At 29.6% G+C, this 20696-nt stretch overlaps 1 protein-coding gene across 1 annotated transcript in view; it reads right to left on the bottom strand.

Moving 5' to 3' along the window:
• Positions 1-12928, bottom strand: part of LOC130449010 (E3 ubiquitin-protein ligase TRIM71) — a 46051-nt gene extending 33123 nt beyond the window's left edge. The window contains exon 1 of the mRNA XM_056786642.1: positions 12782-12928. Coding sequence (XP_056642620.1) covers positions 12782-12928 — 147 coding nt within the window. The remainder of the gene's footprint in view (positions 1-12781) is intronic.
• Between the last annotated feature and the right edge of the window lie 7768 nt (positions 12929-20696).

The raw sequence follows: 20696 nt of genomic DNA, 5'->3' as shown, positions 1-20696 counted from the left end.
GAAAGAAAGAAAAAACAGAACAAATTAATTGGAACTGATTTCATGAATTTAGTAGTGGAAACTAACATTGCTAGAATCTATGACCAATACTTGTTTTCTTAAAATGTTTTCTAAACAATGGATGAAGCTCTGGTCCACGTGAAATCTTAAGGTATCCATACCCACTTAAGGGAGAAAGGCACAGACAAATAGAGGACATGTTAAAATAAGGCATAACTCATAGACTTCTCCGATATAGATTACACTAAAAACTATTTGGACAACTATTATCGACCGATACCCAATACATGATATTCTATATAAATTGCGTCGTGCGAGTTACATTCTCATTATTTAATAAGTATATAAATTGTTACATTGTTGCACCCAAAAATCATTGTTTATAAAATATGTCGATTATGAATCATTTGTAGAATTTAAATAGCAGCTCAGTCACTTTTCACAATCTTGTTTTTATAAAATAAGACAATAATATAATTCTCCATGTAAGTAGAATCGCGAAAGGGTTCGTTTAGTGAAAACTAGTCGTTTTCAAATTCTCACTTGCGAATCACAATTTTTCAAAAATAAAAGTAAAAAAAAATCATGAACATTCCCGAGCCAACAGTGTTTGAAATATTTCGGGCAATAGAGAAAATTCTCTTACTCGAGATTTAGTTAATTTTAATCGACAACCAACTGTTTTATCATGAATGTCTATTATATAGACAGCCATAATAATGATCATCACATTATCAAAAGGAAAAACAATTTTTCCAGCATCAGGCTTCAACCACATTTCCAGCAGAAAAATAATATTCATTATTTACTAAGAGGCGAAAACTTCAGAAAAATACGCAACAAGCAATAATGGCAATTCTCTCAAAAGACCCTGTTTCCGATTCATTCCGATTCATATAAATCCAAGACAATTAGCCTCTCAAAATGTTTCAAATACTTCGAGATTCCAACCTAAAGATAGAAATTAGAAAAATTGGGATTTACGAGGAAAAAGTTGCTTTAAAAGGATACATAACATGTTCCTGATGGAATCAACTAAATCCAGAAAAAAATATCTAAAACAACAAAAGAAATAAAATCGTTTCTAGAACTTATTGGTTATTACAGGAAATTTATTAAAAAATTTGCAGTAGCACAAAACCATTGACCGCTAAGACTATAAATACTCATATATTTGTAGAATGTGTTGAAATTTCGTAATCTTCTTTGAAAAATTAGATGAAATTCATCTGTTTTATTTGTCAGTTATAAAACCTCTGGCATGGACAAATTACATCGTAATTATTTGATACTCATAAATTGTAACATAGATCTTACCCATGGATTCGCCAAAATAAATAAGCTATAGAAAAAACGATCTTCAACGAGGATTACTGCAATTTTGGGCCCGAGAATGCCAACAGGTTAGTTACTCTTTCTTAGTACTCTAGTGAGTAATGGATGATATATGATCTAGAGGAGAGAACTTTAGAGACATACAAAAACTGAGACACGCGTGTGAGTTTATAGACTTTGTTTCAATTTTATTACAACAAATTGTTGTCTGAACCAATTTTGGTATATTTTATTCATTCCGAAAATCATTCAAAATTGTAACCAACCGCAAACCAAATGGATTATAATTTCCTTTAAGAACCTGCGTTTTCTGTTGTCATCTAAAATAGTTTTATTACAATATAACAAATATCAAATAGGCAAACTTGTAGCGGATGCGTTATCGCACTTCACATCGAACTCGACTGAATGCATTAGAAACAGTCTCTATGAAGTTAATCTAGACGATATAGACGAGATGATTTCAAATTAACTCGAGGAAATTTGCTAACTTTCAAACATATTAACAACTAATGTTAACCCACTACCAGAATTACGACAAAACGTGTTCAAATTCAATCTTTAGTAAACAAATTACTATGTAACGATCTACAATCTGTACATATTTACACCTAAAATCCAATATATCGATACCTGTTTTGGAAAGACCGATCAATCAAGACAAATTTCAAATTCTTTCAACCTGCTGTGATATAAATGATGCAATTAACCAACGTAACTAAATATTTGACAATGTCAGATTCGTTCTAACTAGAAACCTAAAGCACGATATTTTTACATTTGCTAGAGAATTTTAAATCTAAAGTTACATATGATTTATATTACAAAAATTCTTTTGTTACTGAAATAAAAATAAATATTCTAAGAATTCGGCATCAAAACTCATTCTTTCAGCTAATTTTGTAAAGTCATCCTTACACTGAAGAACAACTGGACAAGTTTAATAAAATTTAAATTGACTCCCACAGCCTCAAAACATTTCGAATATATTGACATTTATTTATTTATTTCTAATATCACACTCCTAACTATAATTGACCCATTTCAGCTTATCTTATTCAGATAATTAGCCGTATATATCTCTTGTGGATAAATTATAAGTTTCATAACTCACCACTTTTGGTCACAAAATTTACTAAGTTTAAAATAATTAGAAATCATGTTGACAGCGTAACGAAAACACAAAACAAATTTGAATATTCAACAAGGCCAAAATGGCGAGGAGAGAACTGACTTATTTACTATACTCAATCCTCAAACTGTGAAATAAGAAGTTCCGAAGAAATACGAGTGAAAATGTTAATAATTTTATACCTTCTCCATATCATAATCTTCAACATATTCTAAACAGGACAGAATTCTAATTGAATCATTAAAAAATAAATTTCATAATTTGCACCCCCTTAAATGGTTTAAGAGAGAGTTAATAATCTCGACTCAGACAAACAAAATTATTATAGTGAAAATTGAATTTCCAAATCTAATAAAATCTTAATATCATTTTTTACAACAGAAGTAACAAACAACAAAATATTTACTCCCATTAATTATTTTGTGTGGTAGTAGTAATATACATTAAGAAAAAAATTCCTAAAATCATCGCATTTTAAGAAAACGCAAGAAACTAATGACTAAAACACTAAAAAACTGGTCTTACAACATTTATTGAGAATATTAATCTATAAGAGAATGTTTTCATCAACTATACGATGATGAATTTATAAGTATTTAGTAAAGTAATTTAAAGTTTGGAACATATATTGAAAAATATCTAGTTGTTTTACTGCCATAACCTTAAAACAAACATATATAAAGTCCCCTTAAATTGTTTGGGTCTTTATTTCATCGATAGCTCTCTCGTTTATATTTATGAGAAATGTTTCTGAAAATTCTGCTCTTGTATTGACTCTGTTTTAAGGGTTTTAAAATATTTATAACTAAACGCGAGATTTTTTATATTTCATAATTTGTTCATTGAGTTTTATTTTTTTCATATTGATGACTTCTTACTCAATATTATAAATTTTAAATATCTGAAGTATGTAAACAGCTTCACAATTAATTCTAGATGATACGTAGATGTTTTACTAAAATGTACTATTTTATAGAAATATCTGGCCCAAACAGCCGTTAATATTGGTAAATACTAGAAACTTTTGGATATAATATCACAACTATAAGATTATATCAATGAGGTACAATGAACAAGTAGACCCTGCACCGGTTCCAGATGTACCTGCCTTATTTATTTTAAAGTACCCGTACCTATATTTTCAAGATATTATAAAACGTAATCCTTCAACAAGGACAACAATCTGGCAACCAAATGTTGAGGACCCAAAACTTTCTTTTAACAATAAGTAACAATTTACAAAAGAGTGAAATTTTTGCTGTAAGAACGAGTTGGTTCTCAGATTGATAATTTATGACAAATAGTAGAAATCAGAAGAAATAATCAATTAATTTCTGTCAGTTTCAATTTTTAGTTTTTTAGACTCTAAATATTATATGTTGTTTTTCGATATAACTGAAATGTTTGTCAGACTATTGAATTTGTATTTATTATTAGAAAATTTTTATTTAGAATCATGAATATGATTGTAGTTTTCTCTTTGTATTTCTTTTTTGTTCATTTCTATAACAGCGAATATGTAGTTAATACCTATTGACGTTAATAGTTTTGATTGAAATATCTTTAATAATTGTAGGTTCATTACTAAATTTAAGGACTAGTAATAGAATGTTTGGAAACAAATACCTTTTTTGTGGATAATATTATGGCATTTGGTATTCTGCTTATTTTTATTCTCATGGAAAAGTATTATATCTTATTGGTTGTATTATTTGACTTTTCAATTTACAAAAGTTACTATAAAATTTAAATATTGTTTGTTGATTACAAATAATTTCATTACTGATTTACTAACCTATTATAGATATAATGTCTACTGTTATTTCTTGACTCTATTATGACTATTTTTCCTATATATCTGATATAATTCTGTGAAATATTGGAAGAATGTTTAGTTTTCCATTTGTGTGTATCGAGGTAAACCCTATTCTCTTTTATTAGATATACTTGAGTTTCTACTTATATATTCACTAAGTCTTCATTTTATTTATTCATTTCCATTAATTGTTAAAGAAATGTTAAAATTCTTTAGGATTTCCTCAAGGGAAAAAATATTCCAAGTTAATATTGATTTATTATTTATAATATATTTATTACCCATTCTATAAAAGAAAATTAACTACGCTATTAATGTTTCTAGTTTTATCTACTATTAGCCGAGCATGTCAATATTCGCATGCTTTCCCTCCTATATATCTCATTCCCTTCTATCAGTTCGCCATACCTATCTTCTACGTAAATTTCTACCCCAAGTAGATGTGCGTTGTCGAAATAAGAGAAATCGATAGAAATAAGAAACACAACAACCATGGGCAAGGCAACTAGTGCAGCGAAATTGATCTGAATGCCAAGGTCACTCATAAAACACGCATGCGTTTTATGCATTTATGTTACGCAAATATAAGCTTCTCGTGGTCCAAAGGGCTTTTCACTTATTTATTAACTAATTAATGATGATTTATATTTTCATTCAATCTACCTATGAATAGAATTATTCAATATTTATGGATTGATATCCCTATCTCCTAATTGATAAGATCTCTGCGAAATTAACCAACATAAAACTCAAAAATGAGCAATCAGTTCCTGTTTTTTCATTATATTATTTAGCATAACAGTGAAATCAAGCTACAATATCAAACTAAAAAACTCATAAGTGAGAACTGTAGTGCGCATTTTAAAAAATGTCAAATAGAATATTGCAACTTCAAAGAGTTTTGTGAATAATTGGTATTTAAAATCCAATATTAATAATCTAACATCTAGCGATTACCTTTATAAATAAAAAAATAAAAGCCTACCTGTTATAACGATCACATTTAATGTTTATTTTACTCGGAATTTGATTTGAAGATTTTTACATTTCTATATACCACCACAAAACATTCTGCAAACCACCCCTCACATAGATCTATGCTACCCTAGCCTAAGTCAACTAAGGGTTGGATATGCCTGCGCAGAACGATCCCCTCTCTTCCCTGAAGACTCTAATAGACCTTGGAAATAGTTTGCCAAATTGAATAGGGTGCTACAGGACCGGTACAAGATCAAGTTCAAGGACAAAGTTTATCCCAATAATTATTTCATGAAATCTATATAATTTGCATATTCGAAGGAATTTTATAGAATATGTCGATGAAACATATAATTATCAACCGATATAAGCAAATAATGTACTTACACTAATACAAAAAATATTTTGTGGACATCTAATGAAGTGGAAATTATATGTTGTATTATATGAAAGTATATGTTCAAGAGAGGAGAAAGAAATATAAAAGATAGCAGGAAAGTGGAAAAGAGGAAATAGAAATAGGAAGAGAAATATAGGAAGAAACAGAAGAGAAAATTAGAGAAACGCACAACAAACGAAAAGAAAAAATATATAGATAATATAGGAAAAGACAAAAAGATGAAAATAGAGATTGGTTCCAATTATATAAAAATATAGTTCATGACGTGGAAAAAATCGAAAAATCCTTAGTTCCATGATAATAGAAAGAATACTATGGTATAGGTACTTTACGTTATTTTCAGGCTATAAATATTCGAAATCAATTTTGCTTTAATGAAACGATTTTCAAACCGGTCCTGTCATTAGGAACTATAAGGTAGAGAATAGATGTATCATGCACTAACTATTATTTGGCCCCTTTAGTATTTGAAACCAGAAGCATTTTTTATTGGCTTACCCTGGAAAAATTTGAAAAAACAGTGCCATAATTTGTCTTATTTTCAATATGTTAGTACTCCTTATGAACATGAAAAAAGTAGATTATACATAACTAGATTCATTTATTTAAAATAGTTAAAGTGGAATTAACATATTTTTTTCATGTCGAAGTATATATAGTTTACTTCACCTCCAAATTAATTATATTATTTTTTTTCCTGTAATACTAAATTCTCTTAATACTCTTTTATTTTGAATAATAACAAATCCTTTGAGAAAGAATGCGATTTCAAGTACCTATATATGACTTTTGTATGATGTATAAAATTTCACTACGAACCTATGAAAGGCCCAATTTCTCTTTTTTAAGTCTCTCTTTATGTAATTTGAAAAACAGTGGAAAAATAGTTCTATGTATAGATTATTGGGAATTATTTCAAATACTATCGAGTAAGAATGTAAAATATAGCTATCAATATATTTTTGGAAAATAAAAAATTATGAGAAAATGGGTGGACTCAAGATTATTAGGTAATAGTATTTTTCCGTTGAACAATTATCATTTTTATTTTCCGAAAATGATATCATTAACAAGAATACTTTAGAAAGATTTATACCTTCTTATTACTGAGTTTGAGAAATATGAGGCTATCGAATTTCACAAAAACTTTTATTATAACCGATTAAACTGAAGTTAAAAATTAATCAGTGTCTGGAGAAACGCTACCTAAATTCATTAAAATTTTCATTTATGTGCATTCTTAAATTAAATCTCGTTTATTTATGCGATTTTTCTTATTCTTATTATTGGGGTAAACGGTTTCTCTATATAAATAAATGTTTATTATAAAAGTTATTAGACATTGTTGTTAAGATTATTTTCAGATAAACAATTGATAATTTATGACATCATTAAAGCTTCAAATTCAAAAGTGGCCTCATCTAAAAATATTATCCAGCGCAAAAAATCTTTATGTTTAATTAGGAAATAAGAAAATAATTTGAAAATTATTTCAATATAATAAAAGCTATTACTTTCTACTTACATTTTTTCTCCACTTAAACGTTAAGTCCTTGTTTCTAACAAACCCTAAAATATCTAATGCCAAAAAACTTTAACTCAGCAAAGATGCACTACACCTAATTGACACTACCAATAGTTTTTAGGTTCTGAATCCATTTTTGGACAAGCCTAGGGAGTATGGATGAGGAAGTTATCCCCACTATTGAGGGTAGGACCATCCCCCCAACGGTAAAGGGGTATTTAATACGGTCAATTGAAAATATTCGAAAGTGGAGGTATCATTTTGAAAATATTAAGTATGATTTTGTTTACAAAGAACTCACCATTGCAGTAAATTTTGAACTATCTAAATATTTGATATTTCACGTTCTAGCACGTGTAATGTAGAATTTTTCGTATTTAAGAATAGTTATAGTGCTGCATATTAGAAAAGTAAAATCAAATATATAATCCTCAATATCTGATTATGATGTTTAGCTTCTAATTCTATAGGTTTTATTTTAGGATCTAATAGAAACATGTCAATTAATATATTATTCCAATAAAATCTACTTTTGTTTATGGGTTCGGTGTACTTGTATCAATTAAGAAAGTGAAGTCTCTCGAAATTCTTTTTGGCACAAACTTTTTTAAAATAAATTAATTAGAAAAACACATGCTATATGTATATATGAATATGGGATGGTAAACTTTTTCTCTTATGTATTGATAAATACTTATTGAAATTCCAGCTATTTTACATCCAGTTGTTTGCAAGTTATTATGAGAGGTCGCAAAACACTAAGTAAAAAGTGAGCTATTGTTATATGTTTGTTTCTGAAAAAAGAATGAATCTTTAGTTGGCCACTAGATAAAAAGACTATACTTTCCTCTCCAACGGTAAAATGGCTAGCTTTGCAGTCGTTGCAGAGTACAGGAAGGCAAAAAATTGCGACATTGAGCAATAACGTCTAAAACTAAATTATACAAACCAATAATGAAATAAAATCAATTCAAGCAAAAAACTACAGGTTTTGAACATGAGAAGAGGATTTTTTACTAAGACGTTTTAGCTGTAGGTCCTAGATAAAATTCATAAAATTACTTAACCTAAAATCATTGTGAAAGTTTGAATAGCTAGAGTAGTAATAGTAGAAGAGCCTCCTAATTCTCTGAAATATGAGATGATAATTCCAACTCCAATTAATTCGCCTCTCATGAATTAAAAATTCTTAAAAGATAAATTTAATATTCACTATATAAATACATGTTTAAAGACAAAAAGCTTGTTAAAGTTGTTTTTTTATCGTTTTTACACATGATGAATTCATAATTTATTTTAATCAGACGGAAGCTGACACGTTTGCTGATCAACCATACCAAGGCTAAGTACCATTAGCGAATTTTAGATATAAGGAAATATAAATAATCATAATAATAAAAGCCCTATTTCTTTTTATGCTCACCTTCTTCCAAAGCGACGACATAATAAAGATTTATATTTTAAAAAGAATTCGGAACATAGTAGTTAAAATTGAGGCTCCACGTACAATAAACTTTGTTCCGCAATGTAAACTCTGCCAACTATACGGTTATACTCAAACATAATGACCAAGAGAATTTGAATGCGTCAAATGAGTAAGAAAACACGTGATAATATGTGATAATAATGTAGCAAACAAGATATGCATTATCATAATGCACAGGTTGTGGCTTAGACCATCAAGTGAATGTGATGTGATGAGAAAATTCTAAAATCAACTCAAAACAATGAAGTTTGGCAAATGAACAAAAAAGCTACGCTTACTCTAGGCAGAGTGAAGGAACACAAATAACGATTATGGTGTTAGCAGGTAGAATTGGTATCAGTTTTTTCGTAACTATTTACCTTAATTCACTGAATTGTTGATTACCTGCTTTGGTACCTGACTTAAATATCAAACAAAGTTTCGAAATAAATTCCATTTGGGCTTCAGAATGAACTATTATCAATCTCATTTTGAAATATTCATAAACCAACCTTTCATAGAATTGTCAGACCAATTTTTCAACGTATGACGTTGTAATCCTACATATGTAGGTGTCAGCAACAAATACATTAGGCCTGTTTTTGTCACTAAAGTATTCAATTTGTCTTGAATATTTCATGATTAAAGCCTTTATTTGATTTTTTACAATCAAAACTTGTAGTTTACTTTGTGATCTTCTCCATCGCCATAATGTGCCTTTTTGACTCATTTTAAATGGTGAAAAGTCTTGAGAGTTTATTGAAACACCTGTAACAAATAACTCATTTCACTTCAATTGCTAAAATTATGTCTATTATAAGAGGTATCTTTTTTTTCAGATATTCAGTTCAGTTATTACTTTAAATATAGTTCGCCACATAGAACTTTTATTTCTTTCTATTTTTGAAACAAATAAACACGTTGTATATTATTTCTCTTGATTGTTCTTTAATAACCCCATTCATTCATAATGTTTTGAATATTTGTGCGTCCTTACGCTACTGATAGTGTTAATAGTGTTAACATTCAAGATCTGCACAACTTCTTTTTAGTTGGGGTGTGCTGTACAAACTTTATAATTATATCTATTTTTATAATAACAAAAACGCAGTGGTGGAATTTATATCCTAATTCCCAAGATTGGTACACAATTTTTTTATTTTCCATTGAATAATATTTGATAAGCACACTACCAAATTTTTTTAGTCGAAATAAATTGCTTTGTTTCTTCAATTTTTATGAATTTAATTTAATTTTAGGAACAACCTTTTATCAAATCACATTAAAAAAATTAAGTTTTCATACATATATGCAAATATAAAATACATATTTTGGAAAAGACATGAGCAATACTATGATTTTACCTACAAAGTACGCCACAGACTGCGTTATTGTAGTAAAGTTTTATCTCTTTAAAATATAAATTACTTTCTTGCTTACAAAATAAGATAGTATTTATACCTGCATAGAATTAGGAAAAGGACAGAATATTTTAAGAAATGGAATTGTAAGAATAATTTCCATTTCACATTCAAAGGTGATTTATCACTTTGCCAATTTTTACTCAAGCGAAAAGAAATAAAAGGATACTCCAATCATAAAATAGTAAATAACTTTGCTTAACAAAGCTGTCCAAAGTAAAAATTTGATATTATCTGTTTTTGGAAAAATGTTCTGCTGGTTGTTTATTGTATTAGAGAACTTGGGTATAATATCTTTAATACCAACAAACTTTTTATAGTTTGTATTTTACTTGTATCTTGTATTTTAGAAATTGAAGCTCTTTTGTTATATATATATATATATATAATATAAACAGAAGAAACCTAAAATCAAGAATATTTAGAAACAAACATAAACCTATCAAAAGATATAAGAAATAAGAAATTAAAGAAATGGAACGTGGCAAGGAAACACCAATATATATTTTCCGAACTTTCGAATACTTATGTATTCATCGTCTGGGAAATAAATAAAACCACCACAAAATTCAACTTATATATTTTGATCTCTGTTATTGCTGTAGATAATAAAAGTCCGAAAAATCAACTGCACGCATCAGATGAGATTTGTGGAGTTCGAGTTTCCTCAATTGTTTGAAATTGATACGTAATTTAATTTATTCCATTATGAATTAATAATTTTCTATATTAACATTCGTGAGAAGAGTTTAAACAATTCAAATAAAGAGTTCAGACCGTTTTTTCATTTCAGTTATAATTTGATTGATAGGCCAAATTAAGAAATTAGCGCATTTATAGCATGGTTTTCTTTGCTAAAAGAACATTTTTCAGACATTGTCACTTACAAAGAATTTTTTAAATTTATTTTGCATTATTGGAATATTTTTTGGCTTATCATTTGCAAGATTTTCTAGTATTTGGCACTTTCCTATTAAAAAGTTGTGCATATAAAAAATATTTGCTACGTTCTTTCTAAATGTATAAGATTCCCATGCTCCACGTGTGGAATTATCAAATTTTGTGGAGAGTACATAAATTATCAAATGGTCCCAAGATTTCACATTTTCTTCAATGTTTCCAGTGAAATAAGATTGTTATTGATGATATCATATAATTCACGCAATTCTATGTGAGACTTCCTTGACAGAGTATACTTTTCGAAAATTCCTTTTATATGATTATGAATCATTAAGATTTTTTCTTTAGGCATTTGCCTAGCCTTATCGTAATTTATAGCGGTTGTGTTTTAGCTGAAAAAATAGGGGTTTTCAAGTTCCAATTTGTCATTATCGGCGATTTTTTTCAGTCTTAGAAGTTCTCATTTACGTCCTCAAATTATTCCAAACACAAATGAATTACATTTAATCTGTTACTCAATTCTATAAATATGATTAAATATTATATTGTTTTGCTAAAAAATCAGTTTTTAAATTTTTATCATTTTATCACTAAATATTTTCGATTCTGTTGTGTAAGTACTCTTAAAAAATTCTGAAGAAGTGATTTTTCCTACATCACACTCGAAGACCAGGACCTGCAGATTGAAGACACAAAGTATCTACACTGAGCCATCAGCGACTTTGGATATGCGTGTCGTATATCTATTTCCTAACATACCTTGTTTTTCGAAACAATTTTTTAAATTGAACTAGTTTTTGAAACAAAATAAATTTGACATCATAACGATATACAGTATGATGCAAATGAAAAGGATAAATTCGTTTTATCGGCATCTTCAAGGAAAAATTCTGTAACCCGTCGATTTTTATTTTTAAACAAGCTATTCGTGAGGATTTTTTTATTTTTGATGTCGTATATGTGAGCGGGTTGACGTCGCTAACATTTTTAAATGAAAATGTGGGCTTAATAATAAATTATTTGAAAGGTCTTTTAAATATCTATTTAGCCATATCATTATGTAATTGATTTGCGAAATGTCACAAATATGAATGATGAAATTTCAACAGATTTCTTAATTATATGAAAAAGTATTGATTTGATGTATTTATTGACACTCACACATAAATTTTGTAAAGGCCGTCACTTGTAATGAAATCGCTTACCTTCCAACTTCCAACTTTGTTTAGTTATCTTATCAATATTAATATTTAGACATTTAAACTTGATTGGCTTTCGGTCAAGTGATTGATAGTTTATTGTAGCAAGCGTATTTAAAAAGTCTTGAAATTCTAATAATGATTGGTTGTGGAGATAAAAAAGGTACTCAGAGAGAAGTATGTACGGTATTTAATGATAAATACTCCAACCAAGATATAATTCCACAATCCTTTATAAGCAAAATTGAGAAGAAATTCAGAGAAACGTGTCATGTCAAAGACCTCCCTAAAGAAAGTAGAAAACCAATAACTGAAAACAAACAACTAGAAGTTCTATTAGCCTTTCAAGATAATCCCCTTACCAGTTTACGGCAAGTAGCATTAGATAATGACTTGGACCATTCAATAGTTCTCAGAAAGATAAAGTAAGCTTAGTACAATACGGAAAATTATTTTGATAGAAGAAATGAATTTTGTGAAATATAATGGAACAAAATAACAAAGATCCGATGTTTTAAAAAAAGGGTTGTAGATGTAATAGGCCGCTTCCAGCAATAAGTATGGAGAAATCAATGAATCCGAGAGAGACAGATACACACACAATACACACAATAAGTGCGAGAAGGATAGCGTCACAGTGATCTCCATCTCCATTTTTATTCCAATAGTCCCCCATTGTTAATACCCCTGGCGCCATCTGTTCGATAATAGACACATGCCGATTGGCAGCGTCATTTTTATTACAATAGTACGCCATTTTTCTATAATATTTTTTATTTAAAATTTTAGTTTGAAAGAGAAATTCATCCCGATCTCCATGGTCAAAATTGACCACTTCGATCAATTGTACCGTTAAGACTTGTTATGGAATTAATCGCGAGGTAGGTGTGTAACGTTAGTCTTTAAATATAAATCTGAATATTGCAAACTTTTTGAGCATGAGTATATTTTTCTTCTAATGTGTTCATCATTTAGTTTATTGTAAAATGAATGTATGGATGGTAGCGATGTTTTCCTCTGTTTATCCCTAGAATTTATATAACCAAAACAAAATATTCCCTTCTCAGTCAACAATTGAAATTTTTCAACATCTGAATAAAAAAACTCTTTTAGAGAAATTTTAAAGTCGCTTTTACTCATAGTGCTCACCAACTCATCCAAAGATGTACTCTCATAAATCTAAATGAATCAATGAATCGAAATTTTATATAACTGTTATAGTCGGTTAACGTAAAAGAAATATATTTTTCTTTGTTAACAGGCAAAACTGTTAGATTATCTTTTAATGAAGTGATGATAAAATGAGAATCATAGCCTTAGTGGCTTGATAGATTTGAATTATCTATCATTGGAGCAATTTTTTAAAATTTAGATTCGATCAATTTTCCCACATCTGATAATTGGTTCGCAAACTAAGACACACAATCTTCACCTCGATAGCTGTTGAAATATGAAAACTCTTACGAACATTTCACATACCTAATAGGCCGCACTATACGCTCTGTTTTTGATATTTTAAAGTTTTAATTTCAGCTTAGTCTTTCACATCTTTCAAAATGCATTCAAAATGTGCGGTTATATCAAAAGGGGTAATTTGCTTATAAGCAAAATTTCTAAACTCTACATGATCATACTGAGGAAAAGAAACCTTGTAATCATAAAATTCTGAACACAATTTTTCATGATTATCCAATTTATCTCAAGTAGAAAAGAAATTTATACATCTATCACAAATGATTTTTTTATATCGTTTTTCTTATAAATGATTCGAAACAAGTCTCAACAAGTCTTTAATCCAACAATAATGATATTTAATTTATGCATCCTCATCATCTTCAATTTAGGTGGGGCTTGGTAGTCATTTAATTTCGGAAGAAATTTATTTTGAAATAAAAGCAAATTCATATGATTTTGTTATTTATTTTTAGTTATTAATGCTGGTACTAAATTCAATTCTAAAGCGTAAACGTTAATGGAAATTTCATTTAATTTTTCAAATTTAGATATTTTACTATTTAAAACTGTACTGTGAAATGGATATAAAACACTTACAATAGACCAATAAAAACATGCCTGATCAGTATTTTTAATATTTATACAGGCATATTTTTTAAATTTTTTTAGGTAACTCATTGTAAGATAAACCAATCTCGATTTCGTATCAATTTATATTTATTTCTAGTGAAATTATTTCATTCAAAGCTTACCCTGAATCGCGTTCTTGAAATTCTGATAATTTATTTGCAATTTTATAAATTATATTATCTTGAAACCAACGCTGTGGATTTGTCAATGCATCTATAGTTTTTTTTAGTATCAAAATATTTTAAATCTATAACATCATTATACTCTGAAGATTTAATAAATTCACCATAAAAAGTAGCATTAACTTAATTATCTGAAATGTGCTTAAAATTTTTTTTCTCATTTTATTTTGAAATATATTGGAAAAATCAATTAGAGATTTAATCAAATCCTTATGAAGCAAATTGACTAAGATACCTGTCCTAATTCTAGACTGAAAAGCTGATGAAACATTTATATTTAGCCATTTAAACCTGTTACTAAGTTTCTTATTAATGCCCGGATACCAATATGTAATTTAAAATTAATTTTTTGAAATGCTTAAATTTCATGTATTATGCCAATTGGTAAATGTTTATTGGCGCGAATAAATATATTAAGATTGACTTTCCAGTTCGAGTTTCCCTCGAAAAACTATGGAATACTTCTTTTCCGTTAAATATTTCATTATATCCTCATAAATTTTCGTTACCCTATTGGACAAAAACACTTCACTTCTCCCAATACCAATAGTACCAAAAAGAGTATTCACCACATTGCCCCTTACAATTCAATAGGGTGTGTCTTTAGATAATTCATATAATTTTTTTGTTTATTTTCTCTCTTCAACAGAAACTTCATTAATTTCTTTTGAATCCATCTAAAAATATGAAAGTTGATTTTCACAAGAAGATAAAAAAACAATAAAAACTTACTTAATTTTCAATTATTTCAAATGATGAAAGTTGATTTGATTTTCCTTCGAAAAACTATGAAATACTACTTTTCCATTAAACGTTCCACTTTATCCTCATAAATTTTCGTTACCCTATTGGGAAAAAACACTTGAACCTTTCCCAACACCAATAGTACTGCGTTATCAAAACGAGTATTCACTACATTGCTCCTTACAATTAGATAGGGTGTGTCCTTAGTTAATTCATACAATTTTTTGTTTCTCTTCTCTTTTGAATCCATTTTAAAAAAATACGAAAATTGAGAATTTTATAAAAAATAAAATATATAGATGAAATACTTAGCTCACACTGCTTATGGAGATGACGATGATGATGATGACGATGGTACGTTCACTTCAGGACTGATATCCTTGTTACAATGTTTATATATTTATGGAGATGTGTTTGTTGACACGTGATAGATAAATTGAAAGTTAAGCCAAAAAACACCACCTGCTATATGATTTGAGATAATACTTCAATTGTAGAAAATAATGGTTTCCTGTACGATAAGAGTTTATTTTCGAAATATTATAATTTAGACTAAATTATTATTTTTTACAATATCACCAAGATAAATCAATTTCCATAGAATGTGGTAATACTGTTACGAACAAATTCGCAAAATGGTTCCCTATGCAGGCCCTGTCCAGCTACTATGGAATTTTAAAAATTCGACAAATTCGTGCGCGTTTTTCGGGCGGCGTCTTTCCGATTTTTTATAAATGACAGATTTCGTTTCATGTTTATTTGTATATAATTTCTTTAGAAGCAGGTGGTTTATTGACAATATTGCTTCTAAATAATTTCTAGAAAAGTCCATTTATTCATTTCTTTTTGTTCTAGAACTTTGTAGAATTCTATTAAGAACCAATAAGTGAAAATAATTGCAGACAGTATTAAAGTGATATATATATAAGTAAATCATTATAAGTTAAGTGTATTTTATAGTGTGTAAATAAATGAAGAACGTAAGAGACAGTGTTTATTCTGTCCAACTGAATTTTTTATTAAAAAAACATAAAATAGAACAATGGCGGACTATTAGAATAAAAATGGCGGTGCCAATCGAAATGTGGCTATTATCAAACAGATGAAGCTACATGTATTAACGATGATGGACTATTGGAAGAAAAATTGCGATGCCTCCTGTGACGTCATGAGACCCTAAGTCACGCCACTGTGACATCTCGCCATATCGCTCGCACTCATTCATTTCGCTATTTGTATCTCTGGCATTCATTTCCCTGTACTTGTGCTAGAAGCGGCCTATTACATCTACTAAGGTTCTTTTCTCTGCTGAAGCTAAATTCCTACTGAACGGTCATGTCAATTGTCAGACTTATCGGTACGGAAAATCACACTGGATGCAAAAGTACTGTACTCAATTCACAGAAGAAGTTACTGTTTTGGCGGGAGTAATAGATAATAGGATTATTGTACCCCATACTTTTTAGAAAAAACCTCAACAGGTGTTCCATATTTTGAATTTTTTTCAAAATTTCTTGCTCCCCGAAAGGGTCCGGTTGTTTCCAAACGGAAATGATTTATGGCTACACCAAGATAGTGCACCTCCACACTATGCTATCTTGGTACTCAATTACGTCAACATCCCCAAAGACATAAACCATGAATCATTACCGTTAAGGAACAGAGAGAGGGAGAAATGGTTTATTGTCAAAAAATTGTAACAATTTGTAGACAAAAAATTATAGGTAATAGTTATAGGTAATAATTAGTATATAAGTTATATATGTGTCCTTAGCAAAAATTGAACCAGTATGTAGCATGTCCAAAATTAAATATTATTATTAAAATAGAAGTCGTTTACAGAGTAAAAGGCACAATTATTGCGGAATACGAAAAAAGAAGATATCGATTTGATTTCAATTGGCAAGTGATTGTGCATTTTTTTGCATTGTAAAATATTTAGCCCTTAACTAATTCTGAACGTGGAGTAGGTAGGTGAAGATCGTGCTCCGCGTTCCTAAGTGAATAGCCGTGCAACGATCTTTCTGAAATTGGAGAAGCGTGCTTACGAATTAGGCAAACGATTCGAAGATTAATAAGGAAGGAAGAGTCAGAATTTTTAATCTTTTAAAGTAGTCTTATAGCGAACCCTGCTGTTTAGTCCGAGTAAATATCTAACAGCTCTCTTTTGTAGTTTGAGGATTCGCTAAAATTGAGTCGCACCCCACGAACCCCAGAAGAGAAGGGCATATCGGAGAAGCGACTCAATAAGGGCATAATAGAATGTTAAGGAGGTGGATAAGTTCAGTTCTTTGGAACTATTTATTTACTAAAAAAGGCTGCAATGTATTTTTATATAACTTTGGTTTTAGAAATGTTGAGACAGAGAAGATTATAATCGCACCATGATGTAAGGGTGATAAGGTCACTAGATATGATCCTAGGGCCTAGTACTGAGCCTTTGGGCACTCCACATTCTATTGACTTACAAGATGACATCGTTTTTCAACCCTTATAAACTGACTTCTGTTGGTAAGGTATGACTTAAACCATGCGTGAGGTGTTCCCCTGAAACCGTAGTACTGCAATTTGTTGATTGAAATATTATGATTAACAGTTGCATTGGAGTGATAGCATCATTTATGGATTTGTTACTTATAAACCCAAATTGATGGGTAGTAAGTATTTTGTATTTAAACAAAAATTATAAAATCCCTTTTTTTTGACTAATCTTTCTATGATCTTAGATAACGTGGAAAGGAGTGCAATTGGGCGATAATTCGATGCTTGATTTTTATCTCCTCTTTTATGCAGAGGTATAATTATAGCCGTCTTAAGGCAATTAGGAAAAATGCCATGACACATGAAGTATCAGTGTGAAGTTTGACGTCAAAAAAGTAAACCAGAGTTACCCAATCAATTGAAAGAGGAAAGATGTCCGCCGAAATTGTGAAAATCGAAAAATTGGAGTATCGAGCCATCTTCAAGTACCTGTATTTAAAAGGGTTAAGAAGTAAGAAGATTAACGAAGATAAGCTTAATACCCTTGGTGACCAATGTCCTTCGTATGCGACCCTGAAAAATTGGACTACAAGCTTCAAAAGAGGTAAATTTTCCATTGAAGGAAACCGATCGGGAAGGTCAGTTTCTCTGTCAGTCCCCGAAAATATCGATGTAGTTCATGACAATATTTCATACGCACGCGTTCATCATATAGTTCACGTCAATTTGGACATGAGAAAAATTGCTGCAAAATGGATCCCCAAATGTTTGAATGTTGACCAAAAGCGTACAAGGGTAGAAGCATCGCGTTCGATCTGTTCTCGATTTGAAAACGATGTAGACTTCTTAAACCGATATTTTACTAGGGATGAGACTTGGGTACATTTCTACGATCCAGAAACAAACAACTGTCGATGGAATGACGACACTCTGAAATTTTGTTTGGTTCTATAATAGGATAAGAATTTTTCAATATATCCTCGAAGAATTTGATAAATTTTTGGCTACATTTACAAAGTAATAATTGAGGATATCAGGTGAAGTAGAGATTATGCTCGATGAAGAAGGCTTATTTCCTAGATCCGAGATCCTCTCCGAAAATTTCCTTAGGTGAGATAAAGATCGATGTTCTTTGCAGATATACGTGAACCTTTAGTGGACCATACGTTATTTTGTTTATTTCAAATACGCCCGAGAGAAAAAGAATTGGATTCCAGATTAGTTAGTGTTTTTATGAATCTAGAAAATTCGAACTCCACATCACCAGAGAACATGTTCCAGTCAGTTGTTTGACAACTGTGCTTGAAGTTTTGAAAACTTTTTTTCGAAAAGATACGGCATAATTTGCGAGAGACATTGTTAGTATTGGATTTTACCGGAAATTTTGTTATCACTGCTTCATGATCGAATCTCCTGAATTAAAGACTGTACAGTCGGTGACACGACATAGACTAGAATTAGTTTGCTTCTTAGAGGAAAGGACTCCAGTAAGGTCAGTAGTTTGTGAAAGAAATTATGCACGTCAGCGTCAGGTGTTCTGTGTTTGAGGAGAAAGCTGTAATTTTTTTAACCTTCTATTGATTATATCTCACACATTCTCAATTGGAGACAAATCTTGGAATCTTGAATGGGAATTTGGAAAATGAATTTTTGTCTTTCACTCATCCATTGTTTTTTGTTTTTTTTTACCAGTTCAACTTTACAAAGATCAACAATTCGACATATGTTAAATATGGTTAGCTATTCTGACATCAGGTTCGATTCGTCCAGTACTTACATCAAAAAAAATTATTGAATGAAAATTTGAATGTCCAACTAATAGCGCTTAAATTCTAACGTATATAAGTTAGACATAACAAACATGTACACAAAAATGTTTTTGGAATAAATTAATATTATCTGTTATTTGTTTCTATGGCACTGGGTATTTTAATTGATTTGTATAAGATAAATATGAGTATATATTTTTTTCTCCGGCTAGACTTGTATGTTAAGTTGATTTAAGATCATTTTTAAGTTCGAAATTATTTCTACGCTGGTTTTGAGTAATTATTATTATAAAATTCATATGTATATTACTAAATTTTACTATAAATTTGATTTGAAAAATAATAATTATCTTTTAAAGTGATAGAAATAAAGAAAAATTAAGTGAATGAAAATCGAAATTATTTGAATTCGAAAGAATAAATTAATGAAATGACATCTATATCAATGGATGCTTGGACTAAACAGTAGGGCACGGCTATTTACTTAGGAACGCGGAGCATGACCTTTACCTATCTACTCCACGTTTAGAATTAGTTAAGGTCTCAATATTTTACAATGCAAAAAAAATGCACAATCACTTGCCAATTGAAATCAAATCGATATCATCTTTTCCCGCATTCCGCAATAATTAAGGGCATATTTATTGGAAAGTGCCTTTGACTCTGTAAACGACTTCTATTTTAATAATAATATTTAATTACGGTGTATACTGGTTTAATTTTTGCTATGGTTTTATATACTAATTATTATCTATTACTACTACCTATAATTTTGTTACTGATTGTGGTTTTATTCTGTATATTGAAATTCTATTTTATTTTAATTGTGTCTTTATTTAGTTATTTTGATGTTTGTTTTTCAGTTTTTACAAGCTTTTGTTCACAAATTGTAACATTTTTGACAATAAAGCATTTCTCTCTCTCTTTCTCTCTCTAACGAGGCACATTCACAAATTAGCGCAGCACTCTGATTTGTATGTCAAACAATAAAAATATAAAAATATAGAACAATTTTGCTGGTTGCTGGGATTTATGTAAAAAGATGTTAATTCCTTTTACACTCGAGTGGTGCTTGCCATGTGAAGATGTTACGGAGAATACATTTTTTGTGAAAATAATATCAATATGTACCATAAATCTAGGTATCATGATTCTTCATCTAAGTTGTAAATTTTAGAACCGTTGGTGATATTCATCTGTGTTTACACTACCACTACACCAACATTTACAATTAGAATTACACGTATCTCAAGATAATAACTCA

The sequence above is a fragment of the Diorhabda sublineata genome, chromosome 9 (assembly GCF_026230105.1).
Source record: "Diorhabda sublineata isolate icDioSubl1.1 chromosome 9, icDioSubl1.1, whole genome shotgun sequence".
Classification (NCBI taxonomy): Eukaryota; Metazoa; Arthropoda; class Insecta; order Coleoptera; family Chrysomelidae; genus Diorhabda; species Diorhabda sublineata.
Note: the sequence above shows the minus strand (reverse complement) of the source record. Positions and strands in the feature narration are given on the sequence as shown.